Source organism: Neophocaena asiaeorientalis, unplaced genomic scaffold (assembly GCF_003031525.2).
Source record: "Neophocaena asiaeorientalis asiaeorientalis breed wild unplaced genomic scaffold, Neophocaena_asiaeorientalis_V1.1 scaffold129, whole genome shotgun sequence".
Taxonomy (NCBI): Eukaryota; Metazoa; Chordata; class Mammalia; order Artiodactyla; family Phocoenidae; genus Neophocaena; species Neophocaena asiaeorientalis.
Genome location: NW_020172446.1, coordinates 4,172,430 through 4,195,313, shown reverse-complemented (window position 1 = coordinate 4,195,313; position 22,884 = coordinate 4,172,430). Strand labels below are relative to the sequence as shown.

Here is a 22,884-nt window from a genome sequence, read left to right as displayed (position 1 = left end):
TACAATTCAGGGGCATTAAGTACATTCACAATGTTTTACAACCATCACTGCCATCCATTTCCATTACTTTTTCATTATCCCCAACAGAAACTCTGTACCCATTAAACAATAACTCCCCATTTCCTCCTCCCCCTAGACGCTGGTAATCTCTATTCTACTTTCTGCCTCTATGAGTTTGCATATTCTAGGTACCTCATGTAACTGGAATCATACAGCATTTGTCCTTCTGTAACTGGCTTCCTTCACTTAGCGTAATGTCCTCAAGGTTCAATCATATTGTAGCATGTGTCAGAGTTTCCTTCCTTTTTATGGCTGAATAATATTCCATTGTATAAATGCTACATTTTGTTTTTTCATTCATCTGTTGCTGGATGGGCTCTTTTCATATTCTTACACTTCTAATAAAGATAATCATAAAAAAAAGATAATCATATATTTCTGATGTTTTTAAGTATCATTTTAGAGACAACAAGATACTATATGCCTCCTGAAGAAAGAAGACCATGCCACCTATGAAGTATCCTTCCCCCCAAAATAAAACTCAAATTTGCTCAAGCCTCTAGATCTATTTATCAATTTATAGGAAATATAGAGGCCAGAGTATCATATTAAACTACCCCATGGGGATGCAATCAACAAAGTCCAGATTGTGGAAAATCTGTAGGATAAATGACCTAGTTTCTCCCACAAATGAGTTGTGAGGGGAAAAAGGAAGAGATAGAAGAGAAACCTGTAGGTTAAAAGATACTTAAAAGTCACATCCTGCAAATATTCTTGCTATTCTGATTTTATAATAATCAGAGCAGGCTAAGAATTTGCTACACTAAGACCATGCATGTGTCCCCAGACCTAGTTCTTTCCCCAGGTCTGGTTTTATAAATGCTGGTGATAAATCAAGCCTGATTTATGTAATGCATCTTATGTGGGAAATGTCTGTGACTCTAGGTATCTGATCAACCTCGAGAAATTACAGCACAACTAGTGTAATAACTTTTGAAGATAACTATTGCTAATTTGATGATTACCAGTTGCCATTAAATGAATTGTAAAAAAAAAAAGTCGACTAACTGCAACATGTGAATCTTGATTCAAACAAACAAGCAATTAAAAAAAAAACTTTGGGGCTTCCCTGGTGGCGCTGTGGTTGAGAGTCCGCCTGCTGATGCAGGGGACACAGGTTCATGCCCCAGTCTGGGAAGATCCCACATGCCGTGGAGCGGCTGGGCCCGTGAGCCATGGCCGCTGAGCCTGCGTGTCCGGAGCCTGTGCTCCGCAACAGGAGAGGCCACAACAGTGAGAGGCCCGCATACCGCAAAAAAAAAAAAAAACTTTGTGAAGATAATTGGAAATTTGAACATTGATGATTTGATGATATTAGGGAATTATTATTTAAAACCTTTAGGTGTGACAATGGTACGTGGTGTTGTTTAAAAAATAATCCTTATCTTTTAGACATACACACCAAAGTGTTTTCAGATGAAGTGATATGAGATCTGGGACTTGTTTTAAAGTTACGGTTATAGGGGAGAGTATAGTTGAAACAAGATTTCCAGGAGTTGATTGAAGCTGTATGATGGGTACTCAGGGGTTTGTTATATTGTTTCTTTTATTTTGTCTGTGTTTGAACTTTCCCAAGTTAAACTTTTTTATGTCATTTCAGAGACATGCTCCTTTTTTTGGGCTGGTATTCGGCAGGTACTCTCTTCTAAGAATTTAGCTTCACGTTTCCTAGAGAGGGTTCTGCACCCACACTGCAAGTGTCTATGCAAAGGAATAAAGGATCTTCGGCTAATGCATTTTGAGGAACAATATTCAACACGTGCTCTTGTCACCTGAACATCACTTGTATCACACAGAAATGCAATTCCGCGAGCTTTAAAAAAAAAACTGGCTTGCTTATTTGCGATCCTTTCTGGAGTGTCATATCGTGGTAGCTTACTGTGCGGCGAGTATCATCATGCTTTACCTGTGCCATTTCCTCTAAGCCTCACAATAACTCTATGACTTACACATTATTACCAGCCTCCATTTTACAGATGAAGAGAGTCAGAGGGATTAATAAGGGCTAACATTTATTAACCACTTACTACCTGTCAAGTACTAGGCTAATTGCTTTAAATGAATTTGCTTGTTTTATCCTCACACTCTTATGAGGTAGGCGCTATTATTATGTCCATTTTATAGATGAGGCAATTGAGACTTAGAGAGGCCAAGGAACTTGCCAGCAGCTGCTAGGCCACGTGTCCTCTCAAGCCGCGTGGCCCCAAAGTCCATGCCCAGGACACAGCCCAGCAGAGTGACTCAGAGCAAGCATTCCGGGCTCTGCTATTTATTAGTCGTGTGGCCTTGGGCAAATTATTTCATTTTCCTCAGCCTGGTTTCTAATCTGCAAAATGGGGATAAGAACATCACCTCCCTAATAGGGTGAGGATGAGGACTAAATGGGACAATGCCAGCCAAGGGGTTAGCTTAATGCTGACCCATAGTGAAGGCTCAGTTGCTGTAAGGGATATTTATTATTACCAGCCTTCTCCCTTAGGGGCTTCTCGACTTGAGTCAGATTGCTTTAGGAGCTTACGAATTTTCTGGAAAACACTGGCCTTTCCGTGGTCATCTGGGCTATTTTATGTGGACGCTGCTGTGATGTTTTTCTTTGAGGGGTGGATGGGGCTTTACTTTTACTTTTACTTAGAGCCAGGGCAGGGATTATTCTGACCTTTGAGAAGTAAAAGATTAATAAACAAGTGACCATGAGCCAGAGTCACTGTGGGCGTGGCTCTGGTGCTTCATTCTTGCCGGGTTTCTGAAATTGGTTCCTGGTTCAGGCTAGAGGAGCTCTTAGGAACAGCGTGTGCTACCCCCGAGTGCCCTGATGTGGACGCACATAAATAACACAGATGTTAATATGTCTGTTCATTCATTGCCATGGTACAGGGGAAAGAACATGGGCTTTGAGTCTTGGGGACCTCAGTTTGAATCCTCACTCTGCCACTTGCAGGCTGTGTTTCCATAGCTGTGAGTGGGGAAAGTTATGAAAACAAAGCTAACAGTTATAGAATGCTTACTGTATGCTGGGAGCTGTTCTTTTTACATATTAACTCATTGTATTGTGAAAAAGTTAATAAACTTTATTTTTTAAAGCAATATTAGGTTCATAGCAAAATTGAGCTAAAAGTAGAGAGTTTCCACATACCCCCTTCACCCTCCCCACCACCAGCCTTCCCCACTATGAACATCTCACACCACAGTGGTGTATTTGTTACACCTGATGAACCTACACTGACAAATCATCATCACCCAAAGTCTGCAGTTTACATTAGGGTTCACTCTTGGTGTTGTACATTCTGTGGGTTTGGATAAATGTATCACGACATGCATCCATCATTGTAATATCATATAGAGTAGTGTCACTGCCCTAAAAATCCTCTGTGCTCTGCCCATTCATCCCTCCCTTATCCCAATCCTGACAACAGCTGATCTTTTTATGGTCTCCATAGTTTTACCTTTTCCAGGATGTCACAGAGTTGGAATCATATAGCCTTGCCAGATTGATTTCTTTCACTTAGTAATAAGCATTTGTTTCCTCCATGTCTTTTCATGGCTTGATAGCTGGTTTCTGAATAATAATCCATTGTCTGGATGTACCACAGTTTAACCATTCAGCTACTGAAGGACATCTTGGTTGCTTATAAGTTTTAGCAATTATAAATAAAGCTGTTATATCCGTGTGCAGGTTTTTGCGTGGATATAAGTTTTCGACTCCATTGGGTAAAGAACAAGGAGGACAATTGCTAGGTCACATGGGAAGAGTGTGTTTAGTTGTATAAGAAACTGCAAACTGCTTTATCAGAATATCCACAAACAACAAATGCTGGAGAACGTGTGGAGAAAAGGGAACCCTCTGGCACTGTTGGTGGGAATGTGAATTGATACAGCCACTATGGAGAACAGTATGGAGGTTCCTTAAAAAACTAAAAATAGAACTACCATACGACCCAGCAATCCCACTACTAGGCATATGCCCAGAGAAAACCATAATTCAAAAAGACATTCACCACAATGTTCATTGCAGCACTATTTACAATAGACAGGACACGGAAGCAACCTAAATGCCCATCGACAGATGAATGGATAAAGAAGATGTGGTACATATATACAATGGAATATTACTGAGCCATAAAAAGGAACGAAATTGGGTCATTTGTAGAGACGTGGATGGACCTAGAGACTGTCATACAGAGTGAAGTAAGTCAGAAAGAGAAAAACAAGTATCGCATATTAATGTATATATGTGGAACCTAGAAAAATGGTACAGATGAACCAGTTTGCAGGGCAGAAAGTGAGACACAGATGTAGGGAACAAACGTATGGACACCAAGAGGGGAAAGCGGGGCGGGGGGTGGGGCTGGTGGGATGAACTGGGAGATTGGGATTGACATGTACACACTAATATGTATAACACAGATAACTAATAAGAACCTGCTGTATAAAAAATTAATTAATTAAATTAAAAGAAAAATCCAAAACTGCCAAACTGTCTTCCACAGTGGCTGTGCCATTGTGCGTTCCCACCAGCAACGAATGAGCGTTCCTGTTGCCCCACACTCCCACCAGCATTTGGTGTTGTCAGTGTTCTGGAGTTTGGCCTTTCTATTAGGTGTGTAATAGTACCTCGTTGTTTTAATTTGCAATTCTCTATGACACGTGATGTAGAGTATTTTTTCAAATGCTTATTTGCTATCTGTATATCTTCTTTGGTGAAGTGACTGTTCAGGTCTTTGGCCCATTTTTAAATCAGATTGTTTGTCTTCTTATTGATGTGTTTTAAGAGTTCTTTGTTTATTTTGGATAACATTTCTTTATTAGACGTGTCTTTTGCAAATATTTTCTCCCAGTCTGTGGCCTGTCGTCTCATTCTCTTGACATTGTCTTTTACGGAGCAGAAGTTTTTAATTTTAATGAGGTCCAGCTTACCAGTTCTTTCTTTCATAAATGTCCTTGGTGTTGTATGCAAAAAAATCATTGCCGTAGCCAAGGTCATCTAGGTTTCCTCCTATGGTATCATCTAGCAGTTTTGTGTATTTGTCTTTTACATTTAGGTCTATGAGTCATTTTAATTTTTGTGAAGGGTGTAAGGTCTGTGTTTAGACTCTCTCTTTTTGCCTGTGGATGTCCAGCTGTTCCAGCAACATTTGTTGAAAACACTAAACTCATTTGATTTTCAAAATAGACTTTGAGGCAGGCATTATTATACCCACTTTTTCAGATAAAGAAACTGAGGCACAGAGAGGTTTTGTAAGTCACCCAGAGTAACACAGCTAGCCTTGACCGAGCTGGAATTTGAACCCAGGCAACCTGGCTCCCGAGTCCATGCACTCAATCCCTATCTATAAAAATAATGTCTCCCTCAGGGACTTCACTGGGGGTCCAATAGTTAAGACTTCGCCTTCCAATGCAGGGGTGCGGGTTTGATCCATGGTCGGGGAGCTAAGATCCCACATGCCTCGTGGCCAAAAAACCAAAAAATATAAAACAGAAGCAATATTGTAACAAATTCAAAAAAGGCTTTAAAAATGGTCGACATTAGGGCTTGCCTGGTGGCGCAGTGGTTGAGAGTCCGCCTGCCTAATGCAGGGGATGCGGGTTCGTGCCCCGGTCTGGGAAGATCCCACATGCCGCAGAGCGGCTGGGTCTGTGAGCCATGGCCGCTGAGCCTGCGCTTCCAGAGCCTGTGCTCTGCAACACGAAAGGCCACAACAGTGAGAGGCCCGCGTACCGCTCAAAAAAAAAAAAAAAATCGTTGCCATCAAAAAGATCTTTTAAAAAAATGTCTCCCTCATACATTTGTTGTGAGGAATAGAGATAGTGTCTAGCACATAGTAGCTGCTCAGAAAGCAATAGTGATAATCATTGTCCTACTTAGCTTCCAAGGTTCCGCTCAAATGGCATGTCCTCAGAGCAGCTTTCTTTCATTCCTCCAGCCAAATAAGCCATCCATTATAGCGTCATCTCATCATCCAAGGGATGACAGCGTGGTGAATCCCCCTGCAGTCAAAGTTCACTACCAGCCCCCGCCCTCACCATGGGAGCTCCCTGGAGAGACGCTCCAGGTCTGATGGCTCTATGTCCCTCAGAGTGTGCTGCGCTTGGCACTTAGCAGGATCTCAGTAAAAGTGTGCTGCATTGAGTTTGGGTTACATGCTATTCCTTTATCCAACATGCACATTCTGGGTGTGGTCTATTCCTCAGGATCTCTCAGTTCTTACTCAGCTCTTAGCTCCTGAGCCCCCTTGCTTGAACCTTCCCTGGTCTGTCAGGTTGGGCCACCCCTGCCAGAAGTTCCTTGTTGGGCTGTTTATGGAGGCAGCTGCCCTTGTCCGCTACACCCTTTTACCTGCACCACCCCACTCAGTTTCTTCCACGCTCTGGGGTACCTCCCTTCAGTATGGACACTGCCCGTAGAAATGCCCACCTCTCTCTCTCAGCTCAGGCATAGCACCTATCTTGGAGGTCTGGTCTCTAAATGTCTCTGGCCTCTTCCAGAAAGTTTAAAATTCCTTCTCAATGGGTAGAGCAGCTCACCCGATTTTGATAGGACATGAGGACCCAGGGGCAGACCTCATTCCAAAGAGCTTCTGAAAGCTGTTAATCTTGGCATTGCTGGACTCCTTTGGGGAGTGAGTGCCATTTATGGCTATGACTCCTGGGCCTTGGCTCATCCTTTAGGCAGCTCCACCTGAGGCAGGGCTCTCTCAGGCCAAGCCACCAGGAGGCTGCGTCCACCTTGAGGAGTACATTCTTCCACTGCCACCTTGGGCATGGCTGGCAGTGCCTGCTTTGGACTAGGCCATCTGGCATCCTCCAGCAGCACCCTATGTCTGTCTCTGCAGAGCCACCCTGGGAAGATGTGGCCCGCGAGGCTCAGTGGTTCTCTCTGGATAGCACTGCCCTGGGCAGCACCCTCTTGGACACAGCCAGCAGAGTCCACCAGTGCCTGCCGCGGACAGAGCCTGTTCCATACATTCAGCATGACCCCGGGGCCTGCCCTGGGCACGCTCAGCAGCCCCCAGTGCCCAGTGCAGACAGGATCTCCAGGCAGGGCCTCTCGGACCCGGACCGAGGCCTCCAGGGCAGCTCCCGGTGCCCGCCTGGCCCGCTCTGGAGGCGCGCCCAGGCGCTGCCAGGAAGGCCGGCCGCTTATCCCCGGAGCCGCCAGCAGGGAGCTCCCTTTCGGCTCGGCTCGTGCGGCCGCGGGGGGCGGCGCTGCGCTGCGCCGTGCTGCGCTCCTGCCCGGACCGGGCTTCGGGGCTCGGGGGAGCCCAGGTGGCCCCGAGCTGCGGGGTGGAGGCTGCAGCCCGGGGGGTAGGGGGCTTCTCGAGGCCAGGCCCAGGCCCCCCAGACAGACTGACGGACCGAGGCTCTGAGGAAGGCAGCAGGGAAGGCGAGCACCTCCACCGAGTCCTTTATCCCTCCCAGCGGCCTTCACCCTTTCATTGCCAGGCCGACACCGGACTCCTCTCAAAGGAGCAGCTGCCAGACAGCTGGCAAAACAATGGAGACCCTGCTTCCCTGGGCCCCCTCCCCTTGGGGCAGAAGACGGGGGGCGGGTGGGTGAACGGTAGGCTTTGGGGATTAGGGCGTGCCAGCTGTCCCCTGCGAATGGCTGCTCACCTCACCTCTCCCTGCCAAGGGGTGGGGTGCGTGTGGGAAGGTTGGACTATCTGCCCCAGGCCTCTGGGAGAGACTGCCCTGATGCCCCGCCCTGCGAACCTGTCATGCCAGTTGCTTCGCCAATGGGAAGGGGGAGATGGTAAGGTTCGCTGCCCCCCACCCCCTTGTTGGGGGTGCCGCTGGTACCAAGCCTGGTGAGGAGTGGGTCCTGTTCCTGGCTGAGATAAGGCCTGCAGGGACACACCGCACATTGGAGCTTTGTTTGGGGGTAGGGGTGCAGTGGGGGATGGCGGTGTCACCCTGTTGCAAGGCATGTGTGTCCTGCTGATTAGTTGGAAAGGCTGGCGGCCAGAATGAGCTGGCGGGGAGCGTGAGGATGGGGGAGGCTGCCAGTTCGTTTTTTAAGCGGTACTCCTTTTGCCTGGTCCCTTGGCCAATGGGGCATGTGTTTGGCAGTGTCCTCATGGTTTGTGTTTGTGTAGGGAGGCCTGGGATGGTGCTTCCTGGGAAGAGCTTTCCTGCCTAGGGCCTTCCTGCCCTCAGATGGTCCCCCCAAATTATGGAATTGGATTCCCTCCCCTCTTCACCTTGTCAATGATTTATGTAGGTTCATTTTGTCTTTTGGAGTACCTAGCATGTCTGTGGCTGAGGAGGCCTAGTAAATCCTCCATGAAGAGCGAATGGTGCCGAGTGTGTCTGCACTGCGGCCATGCTGGAAGGGATGGAAGGTTGTCCGGGTGATTAAGAGCAAGAACACCTTAGCAAGACATTGAACCTGGAGGTTCAAGCTGCCTTTCCATGTGCTTACCAGGTCTGGAGCCCTTTTCTTGGGCAGGTTGGTATCCTGTTGTCATGGCAATGGAGTTGGCCTTGCCTCATGTTCCCCACCCTATTAGCTCAGGGGCTACTTTCTAGTTGGAGATATTGAAAATTGCTCTCTTGAGGTCTCTGGTTTCTGGACAGACCTCACTGGCTCTTTGTCAGTGGCCTGCCCTCTGTCCTTTTGTGATGAGGACTTTCCAGGAAGCATCCTCCTGGTTGCTGGACATGACTGGTTATATATAGCTTTGGGTGGAGGTGTGCTTGTACATTTGGGGTTGGGAACATTGGAGTTGGGGCCTCAATTCCAGGAAGATGATGGGGGAAGCTATTGTGTTGGGGGGTTAGGGGAATGAGAAGCATCACAGGTGGGAGTGGAGGGTGGGTGAGGAATGGGTAGAATGCTGATGGTCACTTCCTGTGGGAGCTTTGAGCTTTGAACAGTCGATGACTTGGCACCTGGCAGCTCTGAATATCTAGTTTGTTTACTCCTGTCTCCTGGCCTGACTCAGGTGCCAGGATGTGTGTCCCAGGGCTTCCTCTCACGATCCAGGCTCTCCTCAGAAACCTTCAGGTGGATTGTGCCCTTCCTGACTCCTGCCTGGTCCCTCAACCTCACTGCCTGGCAGTCTGGGCAGTCAGCCTGTTGGCTGGAGACCACTTCACTGGCCTAGCTTGAGGCTGTTCATTGAGAGCTGCATGTGTCTTCAGAAGCTGGGCCTGAAAACTCCAGGGTCCCCCAGTGGCAGGTGCCTGAAGGTTGACTGGGAGGGGCAGAAGTGGGGCTTGTGTGAAAGGAAGAATCCACCCTCTTAGGTGGAGCAGGGAGTTGTTGGAACTCAGGAAGGCTTGATTCAGACTTGCTGTGTCACAGATCTCCAGGGCAGCAGGGCTGTTCTTACTCCTTCTCAACCAGAGGTCTGTCCCCAGCCAGACCTCCTTCACCTGGAGTGGATACCACAGACTGGAGCCGGAGCATCCACGTGAGCAGGGTCCTGTTGGTGGCCCTGAGCCCCAGTCCTAGGCCTCTCCTGGGTGTGGTGGGTAAAGCTGAGGGGCTCTGGCCTGATATAGTTTAAAGGTTTGAGGGGTTGGGAGGGCCCAGCCCACCCTGTGCTATGATTAACAGGTTTCCCCAGGACTTGGGTTGGGGGCTTAATGGAGCTTTTAAGTTCTGCTTTGGGTCAGGCCCCGGGGTTCTTTAAGATCTGCTCACTGCACCTCACCCCCCATCACCATTTTCTGAGGCAGCCTGAATTAGAGGGTGGGGTGGTGCAGTAGTGGGAACTGGATTGGGAAGGGTGGGGAGCAGACTTGGAAACCCCCGCACCCTCCGCCCCTCACTTTCCTGCCCTTTCTCTTGAGGTAGGAATTGTGTGGCTTGTAAATTATCCACATTCCCTTGACGTTTCAAATAGTTTACAGTCAGGCAGCAGTTTAAATTGTGGACTGAGGATTTTACAGGGCCCAGGGCCCTTTCTCGCAGCCAGGTACTTTATAGTCACTTACAAGGAATTATTTTTGTTATTCTCTAGTATTCAGAGATGTTGGATGATGGGCTGTAGGTCACACAGCAAATCAGAGGGAGAGCGGGATTAGAACCTCAAGTTTGTGGTTGAGCAGAATACCTCTTCAGCGAAGCCCAAGTCTGAAGTCTCAGGCCCATGGAGATTTTAGAGTTGAAAAAGCTGAGGTCTAGAGAGAGGACGGGACTTGCTCAAGGTCACACAGGAGGTGGGGTGTTGGGGTGTGAGCTGAGCTTAGCGCCCAGCGGGCTGCGGCAGGCCCCGCGGGGGGCCAAGGAGGTGCATCTGGAAGAGCCGCCGGGGACCTGGCCGGGCTTCTGGCACGTCTCCCGCTCTCGTTTCTCCCGGGGCCTGCGGGATTGTTGCGTTCCAGGGGAGACGGTATCGCAGCGGAGGCGCCGCGGGGCTGCGTCTGCGCCGGCCCGGCTGCCTGGAGGTGCCGAGGGCCGAGGGTTCCCGGCGCTGCGGCGGGCAGGGCAGGGAGCCGGCTGCCGGGCGGCCGGGCCGGCTGATGTCATGTGAGAAGCGTGCAGACGGAGTGAGTGAGCACACCTGGAGCCAGAGAAGCTCCATGTGACCTGGCAGTGAGTCATGGGCCGCGGCGGGGCTCAGCAGGACCGCCGGCAAGAAGCTCCACGGCGGCGGCGACAGGCGTCACCCAGCGCTGCCTGGGCCGGGCGAGCCCCCCTGGGCCACGCGTGCAATTCCTCGGTCCGGGCGGGCAGGCGGGCGAGCGCCCCATCAAGGCCTCGGGGCGGTAGGAAACGGCCGCTCAGGGAGGTCAGAGGCCAAGGGAGAGAGGCCGGCTCTCTTGGGAAAGTATTTCCTTTGTATTTATTTATGAGTGTGGTCGAGGGTGGGAGGACTGGCCGTTTTAAGTATACACCCACAGCAGCCAAGTCTGGGCGCCCTTTTCTTGGGATTCTAATGTTATAGTTTCCATTTCCTGGGGTTTCTACTTTGCCAGCTGCAGAGTGACCCATTTAAATCTGTCCCCACTTAAAGCCACAAGACACTAGTGAGATCTATTTTAACCAAGTCCCCCAAGTCACTGAAACATTTTCAAAGCATGAGATGGCCAGCTTTGAACTTGTCCTTGCAAACCGGTTTACAGCTTTAATGCCAAATGGATTGCTTATTACTTTGTCACACCTTCCTTTTTTCTTCTTTGATCTTTAAAATCACAAAAGTAACATGCTAAAAAAAGGTTTTTTCTGTAGCAAGTCTATGAGGTAGAAAGCTGAAGTGTTACCCCTCTTTGCCATTATTCCACAGAGAAAAATCACTGATATATTTGTGTAACAGATCTTTCCAGACTATTTTTTAAAAGCTTGTTATGAATATTTTATATATTATGTATTTATAGTTTAATACTTATATGTTATATAAATAGATTTTTTGTGTGTGTGTGTGTGTGTGGTACGCGGGCCTCTCACTGCTGTGGCCTCTCCCGTTGCGGAGCACAGGCTCCGGACGCGCAGTCTCAGCGGCCATGGCTCACGGGCCCAGCCGCTCCGCGGCATGTGGGATCTTCCCAGACCGGGGCACGAACCCGTGTCCCCTGCATCGGCAGGCGGACTCTCAACCACTGCACCACCAGGGAAGCCCCTACCTCATTCTTTTAAATAACTGCTAAGTTCTATAATTTAGCCACTCCCCTAGTAAGGGACATTTATAGAGACGGAATTTTGCTATTATGAAATAGCAAAGATTAGCCATGTTTATTGTGCTGCAAAGATTAGCTATGTTTATTGCGTGAATATATCTATAGATGTCCTATAAATGGAATGGCCCTGTCAAAGAATAGGTACCTTTAAATATTTTCGTAAATACCACACATTTGCCCTCCTTTTATCACCTTATATTCCCAGCAACACATTTGGGGCACCCTGCTTCTCATCCTCTGATTGATGTTAGCTTGGTAGTTTTTACTAGACTGCTAAGTGAACGCAGTATACCTCTGTTTTATTTCACACAGCTGTGACTATTACTCAGGCTGAATACCTGTTCATGTTTGTTGGCCATTTGTATTTCTGCATCTATGAATTGCCTGTCCTTATCTTGGCAGTAGTTATATGGGGCCTCTGGACTCGAGCCAGTGTGATCCAGCTTGGCCGTGTGCTAACTGGATTGCCTTCACTTCTTTGGGCTTTATTTTCCATATACAAAGGTTCTGTAGAGCATTAAGATTGTATGTCTAGACTTATTTTAGTCATATGTGTGCTGATAGTCATTTGTGTACTTTATTATCCTCTCTACCATCCCATTAAATGGCATAAATGTGCCTTGCTACCACTGGGTACCATTCTTGAGGACTTAGTTTGGTCTAGGCATTATATGAAGGGCATATATACATATTTCATTTAATTCCCATGCCTTATGTGGTAGGTACTATTATTTCCATTAAAAAAATGGGAAGATAGAGGCACAGAGGCTTTAAGTGACTTGCCCAAGATTGCATCGCTATTAACCCGAATTTGTTTTCAGCTTTGTTACCTGACATCTGAAGCCTAAACTCTTTCATGGGTTTTATTTATCTTTATATCCCCTACATTTAGTAGGTGCTTGATAAATACATACTTTCCCCAACATTTTATCACAAGGATCTGCAAACATTTAGAAAAGTTAGAGTTTTACAGTGAACACCCCATCTCCTAGACTCTACAGTGAACACTTTACTACCCTTGTTTATCACATCTTTATCCCTTGATCCAACCCTCAAGGCACCTTATGTTTTTGATGCATCTCAGGACAAATTGCAGACACCAGTATACGTTACCCCCAATACATTAGCGTACACATCATTAACTAGAGTTCCATATTCGTTTACTGTTCTTTTCTTCTTTTGAGTGAATATCTCATACAACGAAATGCACTAATCTTATGTGCACTATTTGATGACAATTGACAAACTGTATACATGTGTCAACCCAAACCCTTATCAAGATATGTAACATGAACATTACCCCGGAAAGCTCCCTCATGCCCTTTCTCAGGTAATCCCCACTCCCACTCCACCCCCACTTCCCAGAGGTAACCACTGTTCTGATTTTTTTTTCACCATGGGTTACTTTTGCCCATACTAGAAATTCATATAAAAAGTACCATACCAGTATGTCGAAGTCTTCTTTTACAGTCACTTAACCGATGTCTTTGAGATCCATCCCCATTGTGTGTATCAGTAGTAGTTTCCTTTTTATTGCTGAGTAGTATTCCATGATATGAATATGTAAATTGTTTCTCCTGTTGATGAATTGATAGGGGCATACTTGAATTGAAAGGTCCTTGCCCTCAAAATGCTTTCTGTCTTAAAGTAATAAAGCAGCCGAGTTGACTGATTCAGTGGTACTTTGCTTTGATTTGGGGGATAGTAGGGTCAAGATGATTTAGGTACGTACCCTAATTTACACACAGACCTTCCCTCCACTTAAAATTAGGAAAGGCCTCCTGGAGTAGGGTGAGGGGTGAAAGACAGAGAAGGAGGTCAGAAAAACTGTAAGGTTACCTTCGGTGGGGGGGTAAGAGACGAAGGGGAGGCAGGTAGAAACTGCAGCTTGGAATGGGAGTGGGGAGGTAGTGATCGCTGCTGGAGACTTTGGACCTAAGGACAGGAGATGCGGGAAAGTCCAAGGTCCACAGGAAGTTGACAGAGCCCAGGTCTCTGGTGAATTGGGCTCCGAGATGCATAGGAGCAGCTGCAGCTATACTGCAGGTCTGACCCTGGAGGGGGAGGTTGCAGGTAGCTCTAGACATGTGGCACAGGAGAGAACCCAGGCCACAGCCAGGCCTGGCAATTGTAGGGACAACAGTGGGGAACGGGTACCTTGTGAGCTGTGTAGATAACAGTGGCAGGACAGGGCTGATGAGGGAAGGGCTGAAATGGACCTAGTCTCCAAAGGCCCCAGGGTTGGGATGAGAGGGGTGACTTTGGTAGAAAGTTAATAAATAACTTATGTCCACAAGAGACTTAAATATTTGGAATTTTATAGCTAGAAGAGACCTAGATCATCTAGTCCAACCTTGAGCAAAGTGACAGGCTCAAGGTCCCCTAGCGATTTGTTGGCAGATCCAGGCCTAGATACCAGATCTTCTAACATTTCCTGCCAGCGCTAACCCCCTGTGCTGCTGCTGTGACTGTCTGTCGTTTCTGCCTGATGCAATGCTAGTGAGGGACAAGCTTTTGCTGAGACAGCCCAAAGATTCTAGAATTCTGGGGGCTGTGTACCGTTGATACTGCTCAGATATCTAGTCCCCAGCAAAGAGCCAGCACTGGGTAAGGATTGCAGAGTGAGAATTGGAGACCATAAAAGGTGTCTTGGTGGGATAGCATTGTAGGCGGTTTGGTTCTCTGTGGTTGGGCTGAGGCTGAGATATTGGTTTGTTCCCTCCAAGTCCCCAAGGTGGGTTTCTTTCTTCATTTCCCCCACATGTCCCCCTGGAGCCATCTTCTAAACTAGCCTTTTAAGAGAGTGCAGGTAGTGATGGGTGAGAGGTAAGGTGAGCAGCGACCAACCAAAGATCCTGCATCCTAGCATATGGTAGGTCTGTCCATACCCCCATCAGCGTTCAGGAGGAGAGAGAGAGACCCCCTATATTAAAGTAGAGCCCTGAAGAGAGGATGCCTGTTGCCGGGCTCCCCTTCACCCTGAATCAGTCCAGGCTCAGCTAGCCGAGGCTGTCCCTGGCTTTGCACTTCTTGGGCCCTAGATTTTCTGTCTTCCCACTCCCAGGTACTGTGCTTGGAACATTAAGAACTAAAAAGTTCAGAGGGAACTTTGTTTTACTGGGTAGGAACGGAGGTCAGAGGGGGAGAGGGGTGCCTGCTAGGTCCACAGGGAACCAATGACTGGGCCAGATTTCCCACCTCTTTGGATATGCTCTATAACTCAAGAGTTCTCTAGAACTGTACTGCCCAATCCAATAGCCGCAAGCACAGGGCTGTTGAATACTTGAAATGTGGTTTGTCTGAATTGAGATGTGCTCCACGTGTTAAATGTGCACTGGATTTTGAAGACTTAATACGGAAAAGAGACTGTAAAATATCTCAATATTTTTTACATAGGTTACATGTTGAGATGACAATATTTTGGATATCTACATTAATAAAGTATATTGTTAATTTTAACCGTTTCTTTTTACCTTTTTTAATATGGCTGCTAGAAAATTTACAATTCCATATATGACTTGAATTATATTTCTTGTGGACAGCGCTGCTCTAGAAAGGATACTCTGATCTCTCAGGGGCCACATGGGTCAGGGTGCTGGGCAGGGGGAAAGCAGTTAGCCAGTACCCCGGGGCCCTTGGGCACTTCTGGCCTTGATGCCTTCCTAGGCGTTGTACCTGGGTTGGGGGTCCTTCTCAGTAGAATTGGGGGACCTGGAATGCCCTGCTTGGTTGTGGCAGTGGGGTACACAGAGAGGAAAGGCCTCTCCAGGGCTTGGCAAGAGCTCGCTGCTGCAAGGGGTAAGCTTGTAGGTCTTGTGTCTAGAACTCAGAGCGGAGGCCTTCATGGAGAAAGAAAAAAGTACATTTAATTTCTAATTAGGTGGTACAGCCTCCTTCTTGTTCCCTGCTGGTTAGGACAAGGAAGGCTCTCTCAACTCCACCCCACCAGGTTTTTCTCCATCCTGTCCCCAGATGGGTGTGCCTAGGGGTGGGAGTAGGTTGGCGCCCTAGGCCCTGGAGCTGGGGTTTTCTCTCAGGCTGCCACGACTTTCTTCCTGAGGCTATATTTAGGTGTTGGTCTGGGGAAAAGGATGTGAACTTTTCAGGATCCTGTTTATCCAGCAGACCCCACGCCCACCCCCACCTTGCAGCTGTCTGTCCTCTATTCAGTCTGGAACTTCCCCTTACCTCCCTCCCTGCTTCACTTTGGGCGCCCAGGCCCTAGAAAGAAAACAACATTTGCCATTGAATCCTGCGGTCACCGCCTACTAGCTGTGTGACAACTAACATATACTTAATTTTCTGAGCCCTGTTTTCTCATTTGTAAAGTAGAGATAATGATACCTACCTTGCAGGGATGCTGTGAGGTTCAAATGAGATAGTGTGTGTAAAGTGCCTGGCATTATGCCTGGTGAGTGGCAGTCATTAAATAAGTGTTGGTTCTTTGAGATCTTCTGTCAGGCAGTGGCTAAGGCTGCTGCTCTAGGGATAGCAGGTTTAGGAAAGAGCCCAGTAGCATGTGATGCCTATTGCCTTAATGGACATTGGCTATGGGGAGGTGATGGCGCACAGTCATTTCCTTTTTCCTTTGTGTTTGAATCTTTTTTAAAAAATATTTATTTATCTATTTATTTTATTTTTGGCTGTGTTGGATCTCAGTTGTGGCACGCAGGCTTCTCTCTAGTTGTGTCGTGTGGGCTCAGTAGTTGCGGCGCACGGGCTTAGTTGCCCTGCAGCACGCGTGATCTTAGTTCACCGACCGAACCCGCGTCCCCTGCATTGGAAGGTGGATTCTTTTTTTTTAATTAAAAAAAAATTTTATTTATTTAATTTTAGCTGCGTTGGGTCTTCGTTGTTGTGTGCGGGCTTTTTCCCCTGCATTGGCAGGTGGATTCTTAACCACTGCACCACCAGGGAAGCCCTGGAAGGCGGATTCTTAACCACTGGACCACCAGGGAAGTCCCTTGCGTTTGAATCTTAAGTCAGATCCCAAGTTGGCTTGATGGCATCCTCTAACCAGGAGGTTAGATCTCCCAGATGCCACCACCATGCACACCTAAGCCTGGGTCTTTCAGGGATTACAGGAAATGACAGACTTTGGAGTCTGGGCTTTTATAAACTGATCTAAACCTCGTTTCCGTATTTGTAAAATGGGGGTAATGACAGACCTACCCGTAGCAGTGTTGTGAAGATTACCTTAATTGAGACAGTACCGTGTAAAACAGAGCACCTGGCACATAACTGGCACTCAGTGAGGGAAAGCTGTGCTCATTAGTTGGCCGTGTCTGGATTGGAGACACAGAAAGAGGCTCTGCTCGAATAACCTTTCTGTTTCTGTTTGCAGCGGCAAGGTGGGGCACGAAGGCCCTGTGCTGAGCACCCATAGTCCTCTGGGGTGCCACCCCTAAAAATAGCACCCCACCATGTTTAACCTAATGAAGAAAGACAAGGACAAGGATGGCACGCGGAAGGAGAAGAAGGAGAAAAAGGAGAAGAAGGAGCGGATGTCAGCGGCGGAGCTGCGGAGCCTGGAAGAGATGAGCCTGAGGCGTGGCTTCTTCAACCTGAACCGCTCCTCCAAGCGTGACTCGAAGACGCGCTTGGAAATCTCCAACCCCATCCCCATCAAGGTGGCCAGCAGCTCCGACCTGCACCTGACTGACATCGACTCCGACAGCAACAGGGGCAGTGTCATCCTGGACTCGGGCCACCTGAGCACAGCCAGCTCCAGCGATGACCTCAAGGGTGAGGAAGGCAGCTTACGGGGCTCGGTGCTGCAGCGGGCAGCCAAGTTCGGCTCCCTGGCCAAGCAGAACTCACAGATGATTGTCAAGCGCTTCTCCTTCTCCCAGCGCAGCCGGGATGAGAGCGCCTCAGAAACCTCCACCCCCTCAGAGCACTCTGCCGCCCCGTCTCCACAGGTGGAGGTGAGGACCCTAGAGGGACAGCTGATGCAGCACCCCGGCCCAGGCATCCCTCGACCAGGACCTCGGTCCCGAGCCCCTGAGCTGGTGACTAAAAGGTTCCCGGCTGACCTGCGCTTGCCCCCCGTGGTGCCCCCGCTACCCCCTGCCCTCCGGGAACTGGAACTGCAGCGACGGCCCACGGGGGACTTTGGCTTCTCCCTGCGACGCACAACCGTGCTGGATCGGGGCCCTGAGGGCCAGGTCTATCGGCGGGTGGTTCACTTTGCTGAGCCCGGCGCGGGCACCAAGGACCTGGCCCTGGGGCTGGTGCCGGGTGATCGTCTGGTGGAGATTAATGGGCACAACGTGGAGAGCAAGTCCAGGGATGAGATTGTGGAGATGATCCGGCAGTCTGGGGACGGCGTGCAGCTCAAGGTGCAGCCCATCCCGGAGCTCAGCGAGCTGAGTCGGAGCTGGCTGCGGAGCGGCGAGGGACCCCGCAGGGAGCCAGCCCATGTGAGTGTTGGCCTGGGCAGCCGGGGGCAAGCAGGGATTGGGGATGTTGGCATCTCCTGCGACTGTACCTGGGTGGATGATTGGGGTACCCAGGAGCTACCGTCAGAGCCTAGCGAGGGTGTGACCGGTGAAGCCGTGCCACTCCTTGGGCTCCGGGACGACTTACCTGGCCTGTGGGGAGGAGTGACCTCAGAAGGTATGATACACAGCGATACAAGCTTTATGATACCCTGGTGGGCTAATATGTCCTGAGCCCTGAATTGGGGCATGGGGGCTAACATGTGCCACTTCCAGATGTGAGAGCCACTCTGGGCTACTACTGGTCCAGACTGGTATCTGGACTAAAATATAGGATTTCCATTATTTAGATATTGGAGGTGAAAAAAAGATAAATTATTTTAAATCAGGGCTCACATTGGTAGCTCCTGGGGAGATGACCTCAGGCCTCCTTTTACCCCTGAGTGACTGAGGAGCTGAATACCAGGTAAGGTTGCAGAGATAATCAGTGGCCAGATCATCGAAGATCTTGTAAATAATGGTAGGAGTTCAGATTTTATCCCAGTGAAACGGGACCATTGTAGGGTGTTCAGCAGGGGAGTGACTGGATCTGATTTATAAAGATCACTCGGGCTCCAAGAGTCTTTATTATCTCTTGGAAGAAGAAAAAGCACGGCCCTGGAAAGGCAAGAGGGATCAGGCCTACAGAGATAGTATGACCTGACTGTCCCTGAGATCCCAACTATTATCCTGCCCACACAAAACAGCAGTGGAAGGGGGTGACATAGGAGCAGAAGAGACTGAGATTAGATGTATGAGCAGGTCTCTAAGGGGATGGAGATCTCTAACCCCAGGGGACTTTTGATAGGGTGGCTACATATCAGTTTGGAGTGTTCTGCCTAGAGACAGTCTAGGAGGGGCAAGTTGGCCTCTAGCCATCCCTTTGTCCTGGCTGTGGGTTTTAGGATCGTTCTGATCTGGTCCCTGCAGCCTGACCACTGCATAGCCTGGCCAGGACCTTTCAGCACTAAGTGACCAGCCAGATGTGTCAAAGTCAGAAGTGGGAGGAAATGCTAAGGAAGCGAGCAGAGTCCTGGTCCTGGCTTTCTCCTGGGGAGGGGAAGTGGAAGCTCAGATGGCTGTTCAGCCTGGCAGCATCTCGGGCCAGGGGGGCCTGGGTGCGGCAGGGTTAGGCTCCGGCGGGAAGCACTGGAGCTGGGTTCCCGGCCTTCCTTTACCCTGGGGCTGGTGGGGTCAGGTAGCTTTGCTAGTCAGGAAAGGGTAGTGAGTGGAAGGGAGCCTGTTGTGGAATCCAGGGGAAGACCTGGACTCATTTATTCCGGAAACACACATCAGGCACCTACTATGTGTTAGCCATCAGGCTAGACTGAACTCAGGGAAGTGCAACTTAGAGGGAGTAGTCTTTATTTCAGAACCAAAAATCATACCATGTTGCCATGTCTGTCTGCTTTCTACCAGGCGAACATTGCTTTTAACAGATGGAACTCTCTTCTTCTTAAAGAATGAATCTCCCCTGGGGGATTGTTGCCAGCTCCCTGATGAACCACAGCACAGGCCTCTGTGGGGCCCTGGGCCTGGCATCTCGGATGCTGTTTAGTTTTGTCTTTATAGCACAGGGATCATCCTGGTATCTCACATTTCCCAGCCACTCTCCCTTCCCAGCTAGCTGCTGCTACCTCATCCCTGGGGAAGTGGATGGCTTAGCTTTGGAGGCCCTGGTGGATTCCACATTACAGCAGGTATCCCTGAAATGCTGGCTTGTTCTCGTCCCTGTGGGGCAAACCCATCTGGTGGCCAGAGGACGTCTTTGTCTACCTGAGGGATCGGGCAGGGGACGTAGTAGAAAGCCCCATCCTCGTGAGTCTCCTAGAGCTCTCTGACAGGTTAAGAGAAGCCCTGTATCTTTTCCTACCTGGGTAGGTGGTGGGGACTCAGGCCACAGCAGAGGGGAGTGGAATGAGCCCAGCATTCCAGCTTCCTGGGACAGACCCCGGAGCGGGTGTGGGAGTGCTGCAGCCTCTTCTGCGGCTCTCATCCTCTATCTCCTCCTCTTCCTCCTGCTCCTTTTCTTGGCAGCAGTTCTAATCCCAGTTCCATGCCAAGAAAAGAGTCTTCCCGCCTCCTCCAGGCTGCTGGGTGGGGTACCCTGACAACTCCAGCCCCACGGGTACAGCTCCTGGCGGCCACCCTGCCCATCAGGCCATCCATCAACTGTGTCCACACGTTGCCTGTCCCCTGGGAGCTCTGAGGGAGCTGGTTAGCCATCTGTTCTCTTTCGGCACACAGATGGGGGCCAGGCCCCATGGCTTTTTCCGTGGCCTCTTCAGAAGGCCCCAGGGAGAGACAGCCCCTTGGGTTTCCTTCTCACATCGTGTGTGTCCAGAATGCTTGGCTTACACCTTCTTCGTGTATCCCTGTGGCTGCTAGACAGGCTTCCACTGGTAGCAGGGGTGAGCTACGGTAGTTAAGATAGACTTGGGGCCTGATAGGAACCACTCAGCTGGCCCGAGAGAAGCAACTCTTCTGCGTCTTTTCTTCCACTCACCTATCTATCAAACAGACATTTGTTGAGCACTTTCTGTGCGCTAGGTCCTGGGGTCCAGCAGTGAGTAGCACATACCCCCAGCCCCAAGGAACTCGTAGTGTGGTGGGAGGGATGGTCAAGTGGCAGACAAGGGCAATGCCATTTGAGAAACTCAGTGACAGGGGCCAGGACACGGCCCTAGGGAGCACAGAAGAGGGACTTCTAGGACAGCCTTGGGAATGAGTCAGGGAGGACTGACATCTGGGTGGGAGATGAGTGTCAGGGAGGCGAGAGGAGGAAGAGGAAGGCTGTAAGACACATGTCAAGGTCTAGAGGTTGGAGAGAATGACACATCTGGGGAATAAGACTGGGGGACAGGGCTTCCCTGGTGGCGCAGTGGTTGAGAGTCCGCCTGCCAATGCAGGGGACGCAGGTTTGTGCCCCGGTCCGGGAAGATCCCACATGCCGCGGTGAAGGCCCCAGATATTAAAAAAAAAAAAAAAAAAAAAAAGACTGGGGGACAGTGTGGGGACATTATTGAGAGAAGCAGCAGGAGAAGCAAGCAGGGGCAAGTCACGAAGGCCCTTGTGAGTCACGCTAGGGAATGTGAACTTTAACCCAAGGGCAATGAAGCAATTTAATTAGGGAGTGATGGGAACAGGTTTTTGAAAAATCTCTCTGCGTATGGAGAATGGTTTCAGGTGTAGCAAGGATAGCTGTGGGAGAATAGTGAGGGAGCTGTTGTAATCTCAGTAGGATAGATGGAGGCGTGAACTTGGGTAGAAGCAGTGGAGATGGAGAGATGTATCAGATGGGAGCAACTGAGGTAGGCTCTGTTGTCTTTTTTATTTTATTTCAGCTTTTTTAAAATTAAAATATAGTTGATTTACAATGTTGTGTTACTTTCTGGTGTACAGCAAAGTGATTCAGTTTTATATATGTATATAAAATATATATTTTTTCAGATTCTTTTCCATTATAGTTCATTACAAGGTATTGAATATAGTTCCTTGTGCTATATAGTAGGACCTTGTTGTTTATCTATTTTATATATAGTAGTTTGTATCTGCTAATCCCAAACTCCTAATTTATCCTTCTCCCTCCATTTCTCCTTTGGTAACCATAAGTTTGTTTTCTATGTCTGTGAGTCTATTTCTGTTCTTTTTTCAAAATTAATTAATTAATTAATTATTTTTTGGCTGCGTCGGGTCTTCATTGCTGCGCACGGGCTTTCTCTAGTTGCGGCGAGCGGGGGCTACTCTTCGTTGCAGTGTGCCGGCTTCTCATTGAGGTGGCTTCTCTTGTGGAGCACGGGCTCTAGGCACACGGGGCTTCAGTAGTTGTGGCACATGGGCTCTGTAGTTGTGGCTCATGGGCTCTACAGCACAGGCTCAGTAGTTGTGGTGCACGGCTTAGTTGCTCTGTGGCATGTGGGATCTTCCCGGACCAGGGCTCGAACCCGTGTCCCCTGCATTGGCAGGCAGATTCTTAACCACTGTGATTCCTAACCACTGTGCCACCAGGGAAGTCCCAGTTTCTGTTCTGTAAATAAGTTCATTTGTATCATTTTTTTAGATTCCACATATAAGTGATAGCATAGGATATTTGTCTTTCTCTGACTTTCTTCACTTAGTATGATAATCTCTGGGTCCATCCATGTTGCTGCAAATGGCATTATTTCATTCTTTTTTATGGCTGAGTAATATTCCACTGTGTATATATACCACATCTTCTTTATCCATTCATCTGTCCAGGTCTTGGCTATTGCAAATAGTGCTGCTATGAACACTGGGGTGCATTGTAGTCTTGTTGATTGGTTGGTGTGGGAGAAGGAAGAGAAGAGGGGTCAAGCGTGACTGCCAGGTTTAGGAGAAGATGCTACGTTCTTTCCTTGGCTCCTCAGGAAAAATGTTCTAGGGACATCTGTTTTGGGATCAATTACCCTTAAGTTTTCTAAAGGCAAAGAGTTCCTTGAGTTGGCGAGATTGAGGGAGGTGTTGGTAACGATGAGGGTCTTAAAACCCCAGTTGGTTCAGAATTCCTTCCTCCAGGTCCATGAGTCTGAGTGGAAAAGTCAATAACCATTAAGAAGGGGTAGAAGCCTGGCCGGGACTAGGACCTGGGAGAGGGGAGAGCGGTCCCTTCTGTTTGTATCCTCAGTGGGCCCTTCACGGGGGACAAATGTGTTGTCTGGGAATGTAAGATGTTTCTAATGAGCTCAGAAAAGCCCAGCTGGCT

The 22,884-nt window shown here is 48.8% G+C and overlaps 1 protein-coding gene and 1 non-coding gene across 7 annotated transcripts in view; both read left to right on the top strand.

The window, feature by feature from the left end:
- The first annotated feature begins 762 nt into the window (after positions 1-762).
- Positions 763-894, top strand: LOC112394530 (small nucleolar RNA SNORA72). The gene has a single exon (XR_003002161.1). It is a non-coding gene; the product is annotated as a small nucleolar RNA SNORA72 (small nucleolar RNA).
- Positions 895-17,028: 16,134 nt separating this feature from the next.
- The window catches only part of MYO18A (myosin XVIIIA), an 84,645-nt gene continuing 78,789 nt past the window's right edge, over positions 17,029-22,884 (top strand). For 4 of the 6 annotated variants that reach the window (XM_024734644.1, XM_024734624.1, XM_024734617.1 and 1 more), the window contains exon 1: positions 17,029-18,104. In XM_024734644.1, the coding sequence (XP_024590412.1) occupies positions 17,106-18,104 (999 nt within the window). In that variant the 5' untranslated portion in view covers positions 17,029-17,105. The remainder of the gene's footprint in view (positions 18,105-22,884) is intronic. The other 2 variants (XM_024734652.1, XM_024734634.1) reach the window with 1 other exon arrangement.